Raw genomic sequence first — 20,704 nt, 5'->3', positions numbered from 1 at the left:
ACCCAAACAAAAAAAAAAATAGGGTCGTCAGGTACGTGGCCTGTAATAATGAATACATGTGTTCTTAAATGTTAGCCAGGGGACAGTAGGCTAATAATAAATAAATAAATAAATAAATAATATATATATATATATATATATATATATATATATATATATATATATATATATATATATATGAAATACAAAATTTAAAAAAAATTTAACTGAAAAATACGCTATAAATTAAAAACCTTCCAGTATTTACGTCCCAACCAACTAAGTTAAATTCGTATAGCTTCTATAGCGGGCATATACTTCATGGACAAATCATGATCACCAAACTAGAAATAATGTTTCGACAAAAAGAAGATACAATGGTCTTCTAGCATATGTAGATCTCAACACTAGTATAACAAACTTTGATGATAATAGAGACTTGACATTTTGGAAGCTTCAGATGTAGAATTCGTAGAATGTTATGTTTTATCAACTATACACTAACTTTCCCCACAAAATAATACTATGAAATTCCTGACTGTCATGATTAGGCTACCAGACGTCCGGAAAAAGTAGGACTTGGCCTCCTCTTTTTGGGGACAATAGGCATTGGCTAAAGCGGAGGAAATGTCCGGCTTTCTCTGTGTTTTAACACACACACACACACACACATAAATATCACTCATAAAAATAATAATTTAAAAAAACAAACGAGGTTGATCTTATAAGTTACAAACGTTTCTTAAAGACGGTACAAACTTGGCTTGTATTCAAAAGCGCTGACGCTAGTAAGTAAAAAATAAAATCAAACACCTCTATCTCTCAATATATATTATCGTTGTGGGTAACACCATTGGCGTAGCTACGAAGGGGGAAAGGGGGGGGTTCAAAGTTGAAAATACTTTCTAGCCCCCAAATGAGTGTCCGAAATTTGTTATGACATTAAACATTACGATATTATCTTAGGTCAAGATGTCGAACGTCAAAATTCAGGGACCCCTAAAGAGTTCAAGCCCCCCCGGGCCCCAAATCCCTAACTACGCCACTGGGTAACACAGCAGGAAAGAGTGACTTTTATTGAATGAAAGAGATTAAAACATAAAAAAAAAAAAATGAAACTTCATATATTTCTGATTTTTTTTTAAAGAAACTTTTAATTTCTCATGTTTTATAACAGTAATTTCGCAGAGCTAGAGTTAATTTAGAATGATGTCGTAAGCATGGAGACCGATAACTTGAGGGAAGTCAGGCGGACCAGCAGACGTGTGGTTGGTTCCATCACGGTTCAGACGCAGGACATGTCTAGAGAGAAGAGAATAATTATGTCCCTTATAGACTGAATTACTTGATCCGTCATTGGTTTTTAGTATAAGTGTGCATTTGAATTTAGCGTGAATGTTTTTTATATGTATTTGTATTAGAATGGAGTGCGAGAATATGTTTATGACTTTATGGGAATCATGTGGTCGGGAATGTCTCTTGAGAATAGGGCTCCACAGTCATATAAAAATGTGTCCTACGAGATGAATCATAGTCGTTCTACGACTAATCTCCATAGAATCCTAAATGCAGCTGGTAAAGTCATTGGTAAAAAACAAATCCCATTTGAGAAAAACACCCATAAAAAAAGCTTAACAGATTCAAGAAATAAAGAATCACCTTTTGGGTCAGGATTTTGTGATTTTACCATCACAAGAAAGATACAAGACACCGATAGCAAAAACAAACAGACACAAACACTCTTTTGTTCCCCTGGCAATCAAATCATTAAATAAGAACAATCTGGTATAAACTTTGTCACATGTAAATTATGAGTGAGTCTGGTGTGAATGTACACTTCGTTTTTTTTTTTATAGTTACAATGTTTTGTTTGGTGTAATGCACAAATTGTAAGCCAAATTTCCTTACGGACAATAAAGATTATTATTATTATTAAAGGAGGTCAACAATCATTATGTGTAAGACTAGATGAGTAAGAGAGAAAGAGAGATGAAAAGAATTGTCTGTCTGTCTCTGTCTGTCTGTCTCTGTCTGTCTGTCTCTGTCTGTCTCTGTCTGTCTCTGTCTGTCTGTCTGTCTCTGTCTGTCTGTCTCTGTCTGTCTGTCTGTCTCTGTCTGTCTGTCTCTGTCTGTCTGTCTCTGTCTGTCTGTCTCTGTCTGTATGTCTCTGTCTGTATGTCTCTGTCTGTCTGTCTCTGTCTGTCTGTCTCTGCCTGTCTCTGTCTGTCTGTCTCTGTCTGTCTCTGTCTGTCTGTCTCTGTCTGTCTGTCTCTGTCTGTCTCTGTCTGTCTCTGTCTGTCTGTCTCTGTCTGTCTCTGTCTGTCTCTGTCTGTCTGTCTCTGTCTGTCTCTGTCTGTCTCTGTCTGTCTGTCTCTGTCTGTCTGTCTGTCTCTGTCTGTCTGTCTCTGTCTGTCTCTGTCTGTCTCTGTCTGTCTCTGTCTGTCTCTGTCTCTGTCTGTCTCTGTCTGTCTGTCTCTGTCTGTCTGTCTCTGTCTGTCTGTCTCTGTCTGTCTGTCTCTGTCTGTCTGTCTCTGTCTGTCTCTGTCTGTCTCTGTCTGTCTCTGTCTGTCTCTGTCTGTCTCTGTCTGTCTGTCTCTGTCTGTCTCTGTCTGTCTGTCTCTGTCTGTCTCTGTCTGTCTCTGTCTGTCTGTCTCTGTCTGTCTGTCTGTCTCTGTCTGTCTGTCTCTGTCTGTCTCTGTCTGTCTCTGTCTGTCTCTGTCTGTCTGTCTCTGTCTGTCTCTGTTTATCTGTCTGTATGTCTCTGGTTATCTGTATCTGTCTATCTGCCTGTGTCTGTCTGTTTCTGTCTATCTTTCTATCTCTGTCTGTCTGTATACAAATTCTAAAGAAAATTAGATTGATTTATTTTCTAAAAGATTATAAAAAAAAAGAGAGCGAGAGAAGACTTCACATTTAAACCACATTGAACATCTAATTTGTATATACTGCACTACACTAAGTATAGACTTACACGTAGAGAATAGAAGTTTACCTTTTATTCTTGTCAGAGTAATAAATATATTTAGAAGTAATGGTCAGACCATCAAGGCTAGAACTGAGGTCTGTAAACAAAACACGTCTGTTGCTTCCGTCTGTGTTCATGACTTCAATGCTGTGGGTTCCAGCATCACAGAAATACACTAGCTTGGCTGCAGAAATTACAACAAATAAAAAAAAAACACACGATATTTCAATTCAACTGAGGATAAATTATTCACTCTGAATATGTATACATTAATAACCAATAAAAATCAATCTATCCTGAGGAGACCAGACATTTTGGGGGATGTCGATCATGGAACATTAAAGGAACAAACTCAGACATTTTCGAGCAATAATAAATGTTAGTACAATACAGCACCGTGTACACACACACACACACAATGTAGGCCTGCACACACAGTAATTTAAATAATTGCAAACTTCTGAACCTTTTTCCAAGATTTATCATATTTCTGTACGATCCATCTGAAAACGTTAACCCGTCAAATGGGCCGCTTCTCTGAAATATTCGGCACAATTTTCGTAAAAGTTGTCGATTGTAGCTGCTACATCACTTAACCACCTCGCGCCATCCATGCGTACTTCGTTGAGGAGGAACCTTTTCAAGTTTTCACTTTTCTTATTGTAGATTTCTGAATCAATTCGTCAACGGCAGAAGTTAATTCAAGAGCACTGACATTCTGTGCTTCTAAAAACAAAACTTCCGCATGGAATATTGACGCAATGTGGCTTACAAAATGCAGCCACAATTCTGCACACGGGTTTTCGAAGAAGCTTTTGATTATGGTGGAACACTTCTCTTGTGAACAGAAATATTATTTCAAAGCAGGATATAATTTGAATAGTCTCTCCACCGAGGCTTTAGAACTAAACACTTGGTCTTTCCATAGCCCAAATTCTGCTATATTTTCTATTTGAATAAATACATAGTTTCATTATATATTGTTATTTTTGCCTCTATCAGGCTATCGGCAAACAGTGATCAACACAAAAAACAAACTTAAGAACTTGACAACAAGATCTTGAAAATAATGAGACAGCTGGAGATTTATTACAAAGGCCGCGGGATACAACTTTGATACCAGAGGGAAATCTTCAACCGAGGAAAGACATAGACAGCGGAAAGAGAACATAAACCGACTGTTGGTGCGTAGATTTTTGCGCAATTTTTGAACGTCAGACAACGGTTATGTCTGCGATGGATGTGGCAAAATATGTAGGTCAAAGCTAGGACTGCACTTTTCCTTAATCTTCGGACTCGAAGACAAGCTAACCAAGCTATACACTGACTATAACGCTTTACTGTACAGCCGCACTAATCTCTACTGGTCACTGTCTACTCCTGGACTAGTACCAGGGCCGGCTTTAGGTAATTTGAGGCACTAGGAGATATGAATTAGGTGGAGCCAAATAAAATTAAACAAGGTTACAAAGACAGTTTCTGTGAAAACACAAACACAAAATCGGTCCCCAAAGTGGTCCACCCAGGCAGGGAAAAAGGCAGGTTTCAATATTTTCAGAAGAATATCGGTACTAAATTCTATCAGAAGTGGTCCACCCAGACAGGTAAAAAGGCAGGTTTCAATATTTTCAGAAAGAATATCAGAATGAAATTCTATCAAAGGCCAATGACAGAGAAGAATGGAGAAAGAAGGTTGACAGATCTTGTGTGGTGCCCCAGCGGTCCAGCAGACCAAAGGTTAGGTTAAAGTGAATGTGAAGTTAAATGCGAACCTGGCCTAACTGATGACTTATAAGGAATATCTAATTGATGTAATTGTTTTGTAAAGGGTCAATGTCTTATTCAAATCCTAAAAAAAAAGAAAAAAAAAACATTTCCGTGAAAAATAGATTCCTTTAGTTACGCAGTTTACGCGATAATATGAAAACCTACTTATTAATTGTTGTTTTAAATTATGTCCAACTTATATGCATACTAAATCGATTTTTTCTCTTAAAAAAAGTAAACATTATTTTTGGGTAAATGTAGTAGTTAGTATGACAGAAATTACATAGCGTAGCAATACAAATGTAAAAATTAGTTTTTTCGCTTTTAGAAAAGAAAAAAGTAGCCGTTGCATCAGAACTTTAAATGGAATAAATTATTATGATGTCGGATTTTCACTATCTTTACTATCTTTTCTAGTTTGCGATATCTAAACGGGACGGACGGAGGGACAGACGGACAGACATTTCACACAAAACTAATAGCGTCTTTTCCCTTTTCGGGGGCCGCTAAAAATGAATAAACACTATACAAATTCAATAACCCAGTTTCAGTTATTTGGTTGAAACAATCAGTTCTGACGAGTAACAAAATGTAATAAAACACCTCTTAGCATTCTTCGCTTTTTGTTTGGCTTTTGGTACAACAAACTCGAAATAATTTACCTATACAAAGCAACAAGGTTCATTTTAACATACGTACTCTAACAAGTGGCTCTTAATTCTCACGAATGAATCATAAGTTATAGTAGAGACTTACAGCTAGGCTAGTAGACATAGATTTCTGCTGTGATTATTATTATTATTATAGCTTTTATATAGCGCTACTTTCATGCTTATAGCATACTCAGAGCGCTTTTGGTCAAATCTCATTTGTGGACCAGTGGGGGGAGGGGGTATCTAGGAGTTGGTTTTCCGTGCTGCCTTTAGGCACTCATTAAACACAACTCCGCCCGAGTCGGGTGTCGAACCTCGAGCCCCCTTCGAGGTAGCCAAGCCAAGTTCAAGCGCACTTGGACTCTCGACCACACTCTAGGTTTCGCTTTTTTTTTCTTGGAAAAAAAAATTCTTTTGCGAGGCCCTCACAAACTGGAGGCCCTTGGCGGCTGATTTATTACCAATGTCTAAGGCCGGCCCTGCTTGTACTGCCCTAAACTGGACTCAGAACCGGTCTGATTTCAGTGTGGACAAACACTACTGGGCCGACTTGCAGGTCAGGGACGGACTGGCTATATGGTCATTTGGGTAAATGCCTGGTTGACCGCTATCCAAATGGGCCGGTAGGGCCACCAAAATAGCCACTTTAACATGTATGATTCTCTGAGGTTAAAAAAAATCTTTTACACATTCAACAGTGTAATACTAATTTGATCTGAACACAATTTCAGACTTAATGTAATAGCCTACATCCGTAGACAGTGCTACTTGTAGTCTTCATCCTTTTAGGGCCTTCAAACTTAACGACTAAAATGCAACATAAGGCATATCTATTTCTTATAAAGATTTAAGAGTTCACTGTATGCATGCGTACAATTATCGTTACATTATCAAAGCATAATGATTTTGAGGACCTATAATTGGATGCCCAACATATGATCTACAATTTTTGGATGACACCCAGTCCGCCCCTGCTTGCAGTGTTGAACAAGCTCGATTCTCTGAAACACCGTCTCAATATCTGGTCTCTCTGGACACAAAATAAAATCGATCACATCATTACATCAGGGGGTGATTTACCTGCGGACAGTTTATGCCAGCACTGTCCCTCGTCCTTAGACACCAGTTGACCGCTAAGCAGAAAGCTGACTTGTGTTACTGGCCCTTGTCACGTGTGTCAACCAATCGTCCACACGGTAAACCCTATCGCTCCGTCACTAGAGTTATAACACTATAATTGATTGAATGACGTGAAATTTGATTTCGTATTGGAGTAAATGTCTTAAAAATACCTGCAGAATGTATAAACTAGGACGTAATCATCTTCTTTTTTGAAGTAACGTCTGTATTATATAAGATAAGATAAGAACTGTGATGAATCATACACATTTGGGTAGATGTTGATAGACGTTTACCTTTTGGGTCAACAGCAATGCCGTTAGGGTATCTTAAGCCAGTAGTTACCAAAGACCGTCTATTAGTACCGTCGTAATTGGCTTTCTCTATCTTAGGAACTGGACCCCATTCAGTCCAAAATATTGTCCTGTTTGTAGTTTTATCGAGAATCAGTTTACATTAAGCAAAAGTAAAATATAGTGATTTTTTATTCTAGGTTTCTATAAACTTATAGGTTTCTAAATTTGATTTATGTACGATATTAAGTCATGTAATATATAAACATCTACATTTTCTTGTATACTATGTTTATGGTATTCATTATACATTCAAAACCAGGTGTGGGTCTATGGTTAAATTAAAATAGTAACTAGAGACTGAACTAACGTGTCTAGTTTGTCAACTGTGATATATCTTGGTTGGTTGATGCCAGTGAGGACAACCCTAGAACCGCTGCCACTAGTTAAGAGAGCACCAATCAGTTTCTTCTTGACATCGGTATAAAATATTGTGTGCGAGTTAGTGTCGATAGCCAGACTGTTGATGTCACTTTCTGAAAGTCAAACCAAAATAAATCGCAACATTTGTTGTTGTTGTTTTTTTTCTAAAATTTTTTTTGTTATTTATCTGTTTCTCATTATTGTGGACGAACAACGCAATATTGTTTGTCATGTTTTTATTTCATACATGGTGAGGAGGGTGATTGAGTGGTAAATCGCGTGGCTTCAGAACCAGTGGTCCCGGGTTCGAATCCTTTAAAAGACTGGGATTTTTAATTTCGCGATCTTTAGTGCGCCTCTGAGTCAATCCAGATCTAATAGGTACCTGGCATTAATTGGGTAAATTGGGTAAATATAAAGGTGTATGGTCGTTGCGCTGGACACATGACACCCTGGATAATCGTTGGCCACGGATTATGAAATTACATTTACATCTTGAGTACTTAATACACCTTATGACAGTTCCTCTTATCTTGCATTTACAAGACTAATATTAAATGAATGCTCTCTCTCTATAACTAACAATAAATACTCCCTTCCTATATCACCTAGGAAACACACACACACACACACACCATAACTCAGAGGAAGTACAACTCTGCTTAAATGTCTAATAAGAAATTACTTTGTTATTACAACGCTGGGATCGTTGGTGCGTCCATTACGTAATCTAACGTGTCTGGTACATTACTCTTTCCTAGCACCTAAACCACTTTCCATTTTTATTGTTTTGGATTGTTGCCAGAGAATGATGAAAACTTACAGCCTGCTCGGTAGTTGGTGTTAGCCCTCACTGATGGGCCAAGGGGTCTGTAAAACTGCAACCCAGGTTAAGATGTAATAATCTTCAATTCTTAAGGAACATCGATATCAAGTAAAACAAAATAAACAAATTTTAATTTACTTGGGACTTTGTAATTTAACGGACAATTTGTAGTTTGTACTTTACCTGAGAATATGTTTGAAATATTCGAACTATTTCCTGATGTAATCAGATCTGTTGACTTGATGACAGAAGTAGTGGCGATTTTATCCACTACGTTGTAATAAATGCGCTGATTAAAAGGATCATACACAACTGACGTTATATTTTCAGGGGTAAAGAATTTTCTGGTGTAACTAAAAAAAAAATAAAAGACTTTTGACAAGGTGTAACATACCAGTACGGTTACATCTGAAAATTTTGTTGTTAAAAACCTTTTTGATACCTATTTGTATTTAGATCCATACGAATAAAATCTTTAGTTGAAGTATTGAAGAATATTAAAAACTTGTCGATTTGAAAGTCTGAAAAAAAGAAGATGGAACAATATTTAAAAAACGCACCTACAGGATTGACAGCAATGTTTATCTAATCTTGTTTCAAGTTATATGTTGGTTTATGTTAAATGGAATCAAATTTATAAATAATTTTTCAGACACCAAACAGTATTAAGGGAGGCTCGTTGGTTTCCGAACCGAGGGTCCCGGGTTCGAATCTTGGAGAATGTCGGGATCTTTGGGCGCCTCTGCGTCCACCCGTACTAATTGTTACCTGACATTAGTTGGTGAAAAGATGTGTCATTGTGCTGGTCACATGACACCCTCGTTAACCGTGGGTAACAGAAACAGATGACCTTTGCATCATCTGCCCTAGAGATGGCCAGGTCTGAAAGGGTAAACTTTACTTAACTTACAAACAATATTAAGAAACATCTTCATCAAGCGTCGCTTTATACTAGATAAAAATAATTATTTAATGTATTTCCACCTAACGCCACAGGAAAATGGAGAATGGTGAAGAATGTAATTATAAAAGTATTCTGATTAAACACCAGAATTTAGTTGTTGTTTTTTTAAAAATTCACCAATAATGTTTAGATAGTGTAATGATAATAACAGTTTAGAAGAAAACCGATCCAGTGGGCTTACCCGTTTGTTTCTGGCTAAAGCATATTAAAGTTGCTTTCTCGGTACAGTTGAGGAGATGCCAGTTGCTTACTTCTGATGACGGACATCCAGCAACATGTCTCTCGCTGCCAAGGCAGTCACCAATATACAAAGGAGTTAACCGACTTGTAAAAGGTATAGATACTCCGCTGTGAGATTCTCTTCTTCGAAACAAAATATGATTTGCTAATATATAGATCTCGTATTTACCATACGGTAAATAAATCATGTATATGAAAATAATATTGTACAAATAGTAAAAAAAAAGGAAAACTAGTGACTTGGCAGAATTTAAGTCATTGGTTAATATGCATGACTGAATGCATGACGCGTAGGACGTAATCATCTTCTTTTATTGAAGTAACGTCTGTATTATATAAGATAACTTAAATGCTGCAAACCGCACGTAGAAACCATTCATTTTACTTTCATTATACTTAAGTTTTGATGTTTTATAGGAAACAATTTAATTTGTAAATTATATAAATATGCACCAGAGTCCTGGACCTTATGTTCCCGCCACATCAATAAGCTAAACTCCTTTCACCTACCCTTCTTAAGGGGTACCCATAAGGTGCGTTGGTCCGACTGCATACCAGATAATGAAATCATAAAGCTGTCAAACATGAACAATATCAATGCGACAGTGAAAAGATCCAAAGTTCAATGGGCGTGACATGTAGTCCGCATGCCAGACAATCGCCTTCCCAAACGACTTCAGTACGGGGAGTTGTGTGCAGGAAAGCGCTCCCAGGCATGTCAATACAAGCGCCATAAAGACACTCTCTCAAGATCTCATTCAAGGAATGAGATATTGACATTCACAAAGAGTGGCCAGCGTGAAAGAGCGCCGAACCAACAAAAAGCTGAGAGAAGAAGGTCTATTTGCAACTGACCAAACCCACGTATGCGGACTGCTTTTTAAAGCGAGGATTGGACTTTACAGTCATCTTCGATCTATATGATCAGTATTTTGTTAAACCATAACATTGACACGTCTGTTACCTGTTAAATCCGAGCATAGAGCAAAATACTTGAGCCTCTGGGTCGTTCCAGTTATTCACACACACATCTCTCCATTGGCCGTTGGCGTAAACACCAACACTTCCCATAGCAGAGCTTGAAATACCGTCTAAACGCACGAATGTTGTTGATAAACTCCTTTGCTGCATTTCTGTATTACCTGGAAGTACATACTTGAACAGTAGAACGTCGTTTATCCGGTCATCAATTATCCGGAACGTCAAATATCCGGACTGCTTTTTTTTCTTAACAGTAAGTGATCATGTTGGATCAGCGATTACGTCTCTCAATAAAGAATCACCCTTTGTGTCAGGATGTTGTGATTTTACCATCACAGAAGAGATACAAGACACCGATAGCAAAGACGAACAGACAAACTCTTTTGTTCCCCTGACAATCAAATCATTATATAGAAACTATCTGATAGAAACTTTGTCACATGTAAATTATGAGTGAGTCTGGTGTGAATGTACATTTTGGTTTGTTATAGTTCTAAATTATAATGTTTTTTTTTTGTTTGGTGTAATGCACGAATTGTAAGACCAATTTCCGTTCGGACAATAAAAGATTATTATTATTATAAAAGAACGAGTATCCATCCTTTGGCGAAGCCAGGGTCGAGTTTCGCTAAAGAGAAACAAAATTCATCGTAGTCCCTTTTACAGTTTCCACTGAGAAACTTTCTGGTGATGTGGCAGGTCTGCAGAAGTACCGCCCTCTGACAGGCAACGAGAATGTTCCTAGGAATGCCAAAGGCCTTGAAGGTATCTGTGAGGTCAGTTGTTATTATTCCCTCGGTTGATATGACAATGGGGTATATTAATATTTTAGATAATTTCCATAAACGCTTATTATTATCATGTTAGAAATGAACGAGTAGTCATCCTCTGGCGCTTCCAGGGTCGAGTTTCGCTAAAGAGAACCAAAATTCATCGTAGTCCCTTTAACAGTTTCCACTGAGGAATTTTCTGGTGATGTGGCAGGTCTGCAGCAGTACCGCCCTCTGACAGGCAACGAAGATGTTCCTAGGAATGTTTAGGGCCTTGAAGGTGTCTGTGAGGTCAGTTGTTATTATCCCCTCGGTTGATATAACTATAGGGTATATTGTTATTTTGGACAATTTCCATAGACGCTTAATCTCCAAGCCTAGGTTCCCATATTGTCTTTATTTTTCTATCTCAGTTTTTCTTAAATTATGAGACAGTGGTACGGCGATATCGATAATGGTAGCGGTTTTTTCTTTTTTATCGATGAACAGCAGATCCGGGCGATTGAAATCTACCGTTTTGTCGGTCAGAATAGGCCTATCCCAGTACAGCAGATGTTCAGTAGACTCGAGAACCTCTTGCGGAGAGTATTTATAATAAGGGGGAGTGTCCTTACCGATCAATTTGTACGTCAAAGCCAGGTGTTGGTGTATTAACTTTGCAACTTGGTTATGGCGACCTAGGTAGGCTGATTCTGATAGGGCTGGACATCCTGCCATAATGTGTTCAATCGACTCGCCCACATTTCCACATTTTCGGCATTTGTCGACAACATTGAGTTTTAGGATATGCTTCTCGTAATTTTTTGTCCTGATTACTCTGCCCTGTATTGCTGTAACAAAGCCTTCTGTTTCAGGGTAGAGATGACCTGCTTTGAGCCATGTTAAGGAAGCAGCCTTGTCGATGTTGTCCCTATGTAATGAAGCCGGAAATTTTCCGTGGAGTGTTTTTTCTTCCCATTGGCGAATCTCATGCCCTACGTCGTCCAAACCGATATTGACATCAGAATTGTGTAGGTTCAGAGGGGTTGCATCGGAGTCGTATTTCCGTAGGAAGGAAACTAATTTGTTGCTGGAGGCGAGCAGTTTTGATCGTATTTTTAAAACTTGCATCTTACACAATTTGAAGATGTTCTGCAATCCACGACCCCCATCCTTCCTGGGCAGGTATAACCTTATGGTGGAGGACTTGGGGTGTAGGCATCGAAACTTGGTTAGTAATTTTCTAGTGAGTCTGTCAATGTCATGTAGGTCGGTGTCAGTCCATTTGATCACACCGAACGTGTAAAGGAGCACAGGGACGGCCCAGCTGTTAATTGCAGTGATGAGATTACTGCCAGACAGTTTGGTGTTGAGGATTTTATTAACTCTTTGCCTATATTTGCCAAGAAAGTCCTCTTTTAATTTCTTATGGTTTATCTTGGCATTCTGGTTTATTCCAAGATATTTATAAATAGAGGCAGAGTTCAATTCCTCGATGCCTTCAAATGCAATGTTGGTGTTCGTTGCCTTGCCCTTTTTAATGCTTATGATGCCACACTTATCCAGACCAAAAGACATACAGATATCGTCACTAAAGCATTTTACCGTTTTGATTAAGGTGTGTAATTTTTGCTCGGTTTCTGCATATAGCTTTAGATCATCCATGTATAATAAGTGGGACACACATTTTGTACATTTAGTGTCAACCCTAAAACCGTTTGTAGAGTCTTGGAGTAATGTAGATAGAGGATTAATCGCTACGCATCTTGCGTATTTCGTACGCAAGATGCGTACGAAAATACGCGAGTACGGTTTATCATTTGAAAATACGCATTTTTCCCTCTACAGCAAAAAACAAAAATAAAAAAAAATTGCATAGATCAGTGCGTCAAGGCTGTTCTTATTAGATCTACCACGAGATAGTATATGTTTACTTGTCGAGCGACTGAACTGATTCTTCACTGACTAAATCTATATACAAAAGTAATTAAAATCTAGATCACAACAGTAGTTACTAGTCTTACCTCTATATCCAGTGCCATATTTGTAAAATTTTATTTGAGACATATGATTGAAATCTTGTGGTCCGATAGGGGAAAGTCCTGATCCATCTTTTCTAACTTTGTAAGGTCCGCTAAAAATAAAAAGTCGAACTGATGATAAGGGAAATGTAGGCAAGTGATTTTTAAATGGTGATACCATAGACATAAATAAATATAGACTGGCCAATTAAAGAGTTTTATGAAACGGAAATTGGTGACTTGCAATTTTGTGTACTTTATTATGCAGCATTTATGAGCAGTATAAAAGTTAAGTATTCATATCTATTTCAGCCATAACCTATATAAGTATTAGGCCTACATTATTTTCACTAGTGTTTTTTTTAAATCTCTAAGAATGAAGATCATGCAACTTTTCATAATTCGGAAATCCGAATACAATAGATATACATGTTTTCAAGTTACATGAAGTTACTTCCTTCGGCCAGTCTATATTTATTTATGTCTATGGGTGATACCTATATTTTTCTAATTGTCAGAATTACCATTTAGCACAACTACTGAATCCACCCAGCTCTAATTTCGGGATATTTAAGGCGGTCTCAGCCCATCTAACTCTAATGCGTATTTTAGTTGGGGAAAGTAAATGCGGTTGGTCGTTGTGCTGGGCACATGGCACCCTGATCGTTAAGCACGGTGTCATGTGGCCAGCACAACGACCAACTGCCTTTACTTTGCCCAAATTATGTCAGGTATCCATTAGAGTTAAGCGTCCTAAAAACCCCCGAAATTCAAAATCCCAGCCTTCACCAAGATTCGAACCTTGCAACCCCAGGTTTGGAAGTCAAGTGCTTAATCAATCAACCACCGCGCCCCCCGTAATATTGATAGTACTTGACAATATTTGTATATTGCAGTAATCTGAGTCAGTCAACGTTTGATATAGATCTGTATATATTCCTTTGGTAAATTTACTTTGACATCATAAACCTCTCTGCTTACCTTTTCTCTAAAGCTGTAAAGTAAATATACTCAGAAAAAACATCCAAAGAAAACAGGTGAGCGACAGGGTCATGGAGGATAACTCGTCTGAAACTGCCTTCCAAATCCATGGATTCAATTGTTCCCATACCTCCGTCAACAAAGTACAGACGACTCTCTGTATTGAGCATGGGGATGTCAGATAAGTTTATTATAAAGGAAACAAGTAAATCAAATGCCAATAGAATTTGTTAGATTAAATGCAAGCAGCTGGGAAATTATTAGATTACAATATGTTTGAGTAGTCATGTGAAACACTGCAATCATTCTTAATCTTCGGAATCGAAGACATTGACATCAGCTTCTATCAATCGTAGTGTTGTAGCCCTATTCGCGACGCAATAGGGTTAACTGTGTGTGATCAGCTGCCATATGTGACACAGGCCAGTAATACAGTTTAGCGAGCTATATCGAAGGGCAAGGGACAGTACTGGCATGAACTTTGCACGTGAATAGGACCCGGGTTATGGTCATCTGATCATAAGCCTGCGTGGACCAGAGACACAGTGTGTGTAAGGCAGGGCAGTTCAGGACAGGACAGCGAGTAGACAGGGACTGTTAGTCTGCCATGAAGTCGGTCCTGGTGGAGTCCTGAAGTGAATGTGCGAGTCCAGGAAGAGATAGAGACAGTAGAGTTTATTAGTTTAGTACGGTGATGTACAGTATAGCATTTTTAGTGTTGATGTATTGCCAATTGTGTCATATTGGCTGTTTTAATTGATCATTATTAAAGCACAAGATTATTTGGAGCCTTGTCGTCAAGCTCTTGATGTGTTGTTGTGTGTTTAGCAGTATTTACAGAAGGCCTGATAAGAAAGAGAATCTTAACAATATCTATCTATCTATCTATCTATCTATCTATCTATCTATCTATCTATCTATCTATCTATCTATCTAATCTATCTATCTATCTAATCTATCTATCTATCTAATCTATCTATCTAATCTATCTATCTAATCTAATCTATCTAATCTATCTAATCTATCTAATCTATCTAATCTATCTAATCTATCTATCTATCTGTCTATCTATCTATCTATCTATCTATCTAATCTATCTAATCTATCTAATCTATCTATCTATCTAATCTATCTAATCTAATCTAATCTATCTATCTATCTATCTATCTATCTATCTATCTATCTATCTATCTATCTAATCTATCTAATCTATCTATCTATCTATCTATCTATCTATCTATCTATCTAATCTATCTAATCTATCTATCTAATCTATCTATCTAAACTATCTAATCTATCTAATCTATCTATCTATCTATCTATCTATCTATCTATCTATCTATCTATCTATCTATCTATCTATCTAATCTATCTAATCTATCTATCTATCTAATCTATCTAATCTATCTAATCTATCTAATCTATCTAATCTATCTAATCTATCTAATCTAATCTATCTATCTATCTATCTATCTATCTATCTATCTATCTATCTTTATCATATAGATCAAGCAACAAACATTTTTTAAACGACGACCTTGACGCGTACATTACCTACGTACATATATATGTCTCTGTGTGTATCTGTGTGTACGCGTGTGTGTCTTTGTGTACTCTTAAAAGTATATAATTACCAGAATAGTCAATTGTCAAAGAGTTTGGCCATTTCAAGTTTGTGGTAGCTAGTACAGTTCTACCCGTTCCATCATAGTCGGCACTTTCAATCTTTGGCAAGACTCCCCATTCAGTCCAGAATATTTTTCTGTTTACAAACATTTTTATATAACGTAAAGAGACAATAATTATGTTATATTATATATATATATATATATATATATATATATATATATATATATATATATATATATATATATATATCACCTGAGACGCATAATGGGCATCTCTTGGAGGGACCATGTCTCCAATCAGGAAGTTTTGAGATTGGCCAATATGAACAGCATGTATGCTCTCCTGACACAAAGAAGATTACGCTGGCTCGGACATGTCACCCGCATGCCAGATGGTAGAATCCCGAAAGATATCTTATATGCTGAGCTTGTGGAAGGAGTCAGACCCAAGGGCCGCCCAAGACTAACATATAGAGATGTCTGCAAGCGAGACATGAGAGCCTCAGGCATCAGTGAAAGTATGTGGGAAAACATAGCCAAAGACCGGAGTGCATGGAGACAGACTGTGCGTGCTGGGACAACCCTTGCTGAGAACAAAAGAATTGAAGCGGCTTTAATCAAGAGGGAAAAAAAGAAAGCTGCCCTGTCTGCTAGCCCTAAATCAGAGGCATACACATGTACGAATTGTGGCAAAGTCTGCCGTTCTAGAATTGGCTTGATTAGCCACACCAGATTCTGCCCCGTCTCAAGATTAAGCCAAAACCAGTGACTCACTTGGGCGCATCCATTGCCTTTCGAGACAAAAGGAGCCATATATATATATATATATATATATATATATATATATATATATATATATATATATATATATATATATATATATATATTGTCAGAACGAATTTATCCCTGGTAGATCTACAACATAGCTTCCCGCCTGCCCTGCCCCTAAATCCGGCCCTGCTCCACACTTCGTAAGGTTTACTATACCATGTTATGTTTGATCAAATAATGCATAGTTTTCTTACTGAGACTCCGGAAGCAGGGCGACACTTCTTGGACTGTTGAGACTGGATGAGATGACGTATCTATGGTTACTGCCGTCGACATTGATTGCCGCGATTACAACCAAACCGTTGTCGCTATAGAAAACAATGTCGTTCAAAGGGTCTACTGCAATACCACTGACGTCAGAGTCTGGGACAGAGAAACGGAGTCGCTGATAAATAATGAAAACAAATTTTACAAGTAAGATTTAGGTTCCTGCTAATGTTTAAACTAGATTTTTTTTTATATTGGTGTTCATTCGTTGCTTAATGCTATTTTTTAAAAATTTCGGGTTTTTACTGCTGCCACTGTAATTGACATTTTGCCTAAAAAATTGGAATGCTATTTCCTCAAGGGGCGTACTGGCTACATGGGCATTCGGGCAAATGTCCGTGCGGCCGGTAAACAAATTGGCCGGTAGAGCCATCGAAAGGGCAACATGGATGCCTTTATGGCACGTATTAGCTTATCAAATGGGCCGTCTGAGCGTCGTGTTGACAAAACAACAAACTTTAGACTCGACAGTCTAATTTAATCTAACACATTTTCTGAAATAATGTGAAAGCCTACATCCGCAGACAGTGCTGCTAGAAGATGTCAACCTTCTAGGACTCACACACTTAGCGATGAGTAGATTTAGATTAATCAGGATTTTTTTTAAGAAGGTGAGGGGGGGGGAGAATTGGGGTGGGGAGAATTGGGGTGGGGAGAATCGGGGTGGGGAGAATTGGGGTGGGGAGAATCGGGGTGGGGAGAATTGGGGTGGGGAGAATCGGGGTGGGGAGAATAGGGGTGGGGAGAATTGGGGTGGGGAGAAAAAAGGGTTAACATTTTTTTTTTCTATCATTCATTACTTCTTAAGAACAAAGTAATCGCTTTTATAACGATATAAAGGAGACATCTTTTTTTAAAAACAACTTTTTTTAATGTCACTTATTTTAGGGCACTGTATGCTAAGAGTGCAAGAAGAATTCAAGCGTTTGAAAGTCAAAGTTACGGAAAATTGAAGGGTATCAGATACCAGGAAAAGAAGTTTAGCGAGTTTACGCTGTTACAAGTCAACACGCTAGCATTGGCGGAAATGAAATTACTCTCCTCAATACTGTCAAGAGACGAAAGCTGAGCTGGTTTGGTCCTATTGTAAGACATCACCTAATGTCAGAAGCCATTCTTCAAGGTACAGTGGCTGGAGCATGAAGAAAGGGCCTGACTAAGAAAAGCTGGCTGGATAGCATCAAATAATGGACTCTCTAGTGATATCCTGCTAAGATCAACGAAAAGTGGGAATGATTTGGCTGGGCGAGATATTAGTTAAGCGAAATATTACACATCTTATTTAACCCTTAAAATGCGTGTGGTAGTTTAGCCTCTAAACATCAGAATTGTAATTCCATTTTGTTTGCACTCACTGTAAAACAGCTCAGCACTTAAAGGGTTAAAAAAAAAACCCCAACAAAGCTTATGTAAGGGCATGAGCTCCGCACTTACAACTCTACCTCTCAATAATATAGAAGTTATTTCTTATAGTTAATATCAAACTAAATAATTCATTACCAAATAATTAATGACTATTTGGTTGTTGTTTTTTTTTAAATTAATTCATGTTTTGTTGGGTACAATAAATAATTTTTTAAAGTTTTAACTTGATCTGACAATGGATTTGAAATTAATAAACTGTTCTATTATCTAAGGGGACGAAGCTCTACATATTTAATGAATCATTTATGCGCTTGTTGGTATCAAACAAAACAATTTAATTACTAGTAATTAATTGACTAATTGGTTAATTGTTTGTATTGATTTAAGTTTTATCTATACCAAAGAATTAATTGTGATCCGAGAAGGAGTGCGGAAGAAATAACGTGTCCAACCTTTTTACCAGACAGACATGGAGACAGACGGATGACATAAGCTTTGTAAAAAAAATTAAAATTAAAAAATACTACAAACATTTTTATGTAAAAAAAATCCTGCATGAATTATAGAGTTGTAAGACTATATTTTTGAAAATTAAGATTAATAACATAAATGACTAATATGTACTTACTAAAATCTAATTGTTTGATAATAGACAGTCCACTACCATCGCTATATATACTTAATATTTGCTTATACAGATCATCGAAAAAGAAAATCTTATTTTGACCGCGGTCGTAGTCAAATGTCTTAGGGTTGTACTTCATGTCTGTTGGAATGACATCGTATGTCTGTGAGCTGATGTCAACTTTAAGGAATTCTTGCAGCTGTGTGTCCAGGAGAAATATAAAGTCATCTTTCGGTGGAAATGCTGTAAATAAATAAAGACGCATTGCTACCTCTCTTTATATGAAAAGATACTTAGGGACATTACCCAACTAAAGACAGGTATCCATTAAAGTTGGGTAGACTCGGTGGCGCCCTAAAAATCCCGAAATTCAAAATCTCACCAACATTCGAACCCACGACCCCAGCTTCGGAAGCCAAGCGCTTAACTACTCAGCCACCGCGCTCCATCTTTGCAATTATCCTTTCTTCTTTGTAGCCTTTACTTTCTGCGAAATATTAATGTTTCCTATACACAAATGTATTAACTCTTTCTCTCCTAACTGACGATACCAGCGTTGATTCCACCAGAATGTGGTAAATAATTACGGAGAGAAAGAGTTAAACATCAGTAGAGGCAACCATGTTGTACCAATGAAAACAATATCTGACTCTTAAAATATAGATTTTAAAATTGTTGATGATTGCGGAGCTAAAACAAAACAAAAAAAATGTTACATTTGTTTCTTGTCATTTTCTGTAAGAAAGCGGCACTGCATATAGGCCTAGATCTAGAGTTGGGGTATAGAACGCTACCTACCTTTTTTACCTTTTACCTATCCCTTAGTCCGTTGGACCGTTGGGGCACCAAACATGATTTGTCGACCGTTTTTCTCCATTCCTCCATGTCTTTTGCCTTGTTTAAAAGCTCTTTCAATGGTAGGTCCGTCCATTCTTTTATGTTGTCCTCCCATCGCTTTCTCTGTCTGCTTCGTCTTCTTTTTCCTGGTACTGTTCCCTGAAGGAAAGTCTTTGCGAGCCCCGTGGATCTTGTAATATGGCCATATATTTTAAGCTTGAGTTTCTTTGCAATAGTTAGCAGGTCATCGTGGGGTCCGATCGCTGCAGTAACCCTATCTCTGATTTCTTGGTTTGTCTTTGAATGTGATGCCTTGGATCCTTCTGTAGCACTCAATTCCATTGCTAGGATCTTCCTCTCTAGATCTGCAGTCAGCGTCCAACACTTGCAAGCATATAAAAATTTGGCCATGACCAGGGCTGATAAGGCTGATTTTGGTGCCGAGGGCCAAGCCTTTGTCTTTCCAAATTATTTTCAGTTTTGGAAGGGCTGCTGTGGACTGTGCTATTAGGGCAAGTAGTTCGGGTTTTGTTCCATCATCTGAGACAATAGCTCCGAGGTATTTGAAGCTGTTAACACTAGTCAGCTTTTCATCTCCAATACTGATGCCTCTTTTAAAGCCCTGTTGGCTATTGGTCATAATTTGTTTTTTTTTCGGCATTTAATTGCATGCCAAATGCTGCAGAAGTCTTGTCATCTGCGAAGCGCAAGTTAGTAATTCTTCTTTCTCCAATGCTAACAGTACCTTCATAGCCCTCGAGGGCATCTTCCATTATCCTTTCAAGGAAGATATTGAAGAGTGTTGGTGAAAGTAGGCAGCCTTGTCTTACTCCAATAGTGGTTTTGAACCAGTCCCCAATATTATTGTCGAAGTACACCGCACTGGTGGCATCCTTGTAGAGTTTCTGGATAACTTTGATTATGTTTTTATTTATGTTGTACTTTTCTATTATCGCCCAGAGTGTCCCATGCCATACTCGATCGAAAGCTTTCTTGAAATCAATAAAGACATGAAAAAGATTCTCTTGGTGTTGTAGATATTTTCACAGAGTATTCTAAGTTTTAGGATTTGTTCTGTTGGTCTGCGACCTTGTCTAAAACCCGCTTGTTCTTCTGATATGATTTTATTTTCTATAGGTTTAAGTCGGTTTAATATATTTTTGAGGCTGATGGTGCGATAGTTTTGACAG

General features: G+C 37.7%; 1 protein-coding gene across 2 annotated transcripts in view; it reads right to left on the bottom strand.

The window, feature by feature from the left end:
* Positions 1–1,106: 1,106 nt before the first annotated feature.
* LOC106080220 (low-density lipoprotein receptor-related protein 6-like) overlaps positions 1,107–20,704 on the bottom strand; it is a 32,787-nt gene continuing 13,189 nt past the window's right edge. Inside the window, exons 8-20 of one of the 2 annotated variants that reach the window (XM_056040675.1) lie at positions 18,681–18,920; positions 16,615–16,783; positions 15,596–15,723; positions 13,962–14,118; positions 12,984–13,093; positions 10,194–10,371; positions 9,171–9,349; positions 8,468–8,546; positions 8,209–8,378; positions 7,147–7,312; positions 6,780–6,907; positions 2,972–3,128; positions 1,107–1,281 (exon numbers count right to left, since the gene is read on the bottom strand). In XM_056040675.1, the coding sequence (XP_055896650.1) occupies positions 1,176–1,281; positions 2,972–3,128; positions 6,780–6,907; positions 7,147–7,312; positions 8,209–8,378; positions 8,468–8,546; positions 9,171–9,349; positions 10,194–10,371; positions 12,984–13,093; positions 13,962–14,118; positions 15,596–15,723; positions 16,615–16,783; positions 18,681–18,920 (1,967 nt within the window). In that variant the 3' untranslated portion in view covers positions 1,107–1,175. Of the gene's footprint in view, positions 1,282–2,971; positions 3,129–6,779; positions 6,908–7,146; positions 7,313–8,208; positions 8,379–8,467; positions 8,547–9,170; positions 9,353–10,193; positions 10,372–12,983; positions 13,094–13,961; positions 14,119–15,595; positions 15,724–16,614; positions 16,784–18,680; positions 18,921–20,704 lie in introns of both variants that reach the window. The other variant, XM_056040674.1, reaches the window with a different exon arrangement.

The sequence above is a fragment of the Biomphalaria glabrata genome, chromosome 9 (assembly GCF_947242115.1).
Source record: "Biomphalaria glabrata chromosome 9, xgBioGlab47.1, whole genome shotgun sequence".
Classification (NCBI taxonomy): domain Eukaryota; kingdom Metazoa; phylum Mollusca; class Gastropoda; family Planorbidae; genus Biomphalaria; species Biomphalaria glabrata.
Note: the sequence above shows the minus strand (reverse complement) of the source record. Positions and strands in the feature narration are given on the sequence as shown.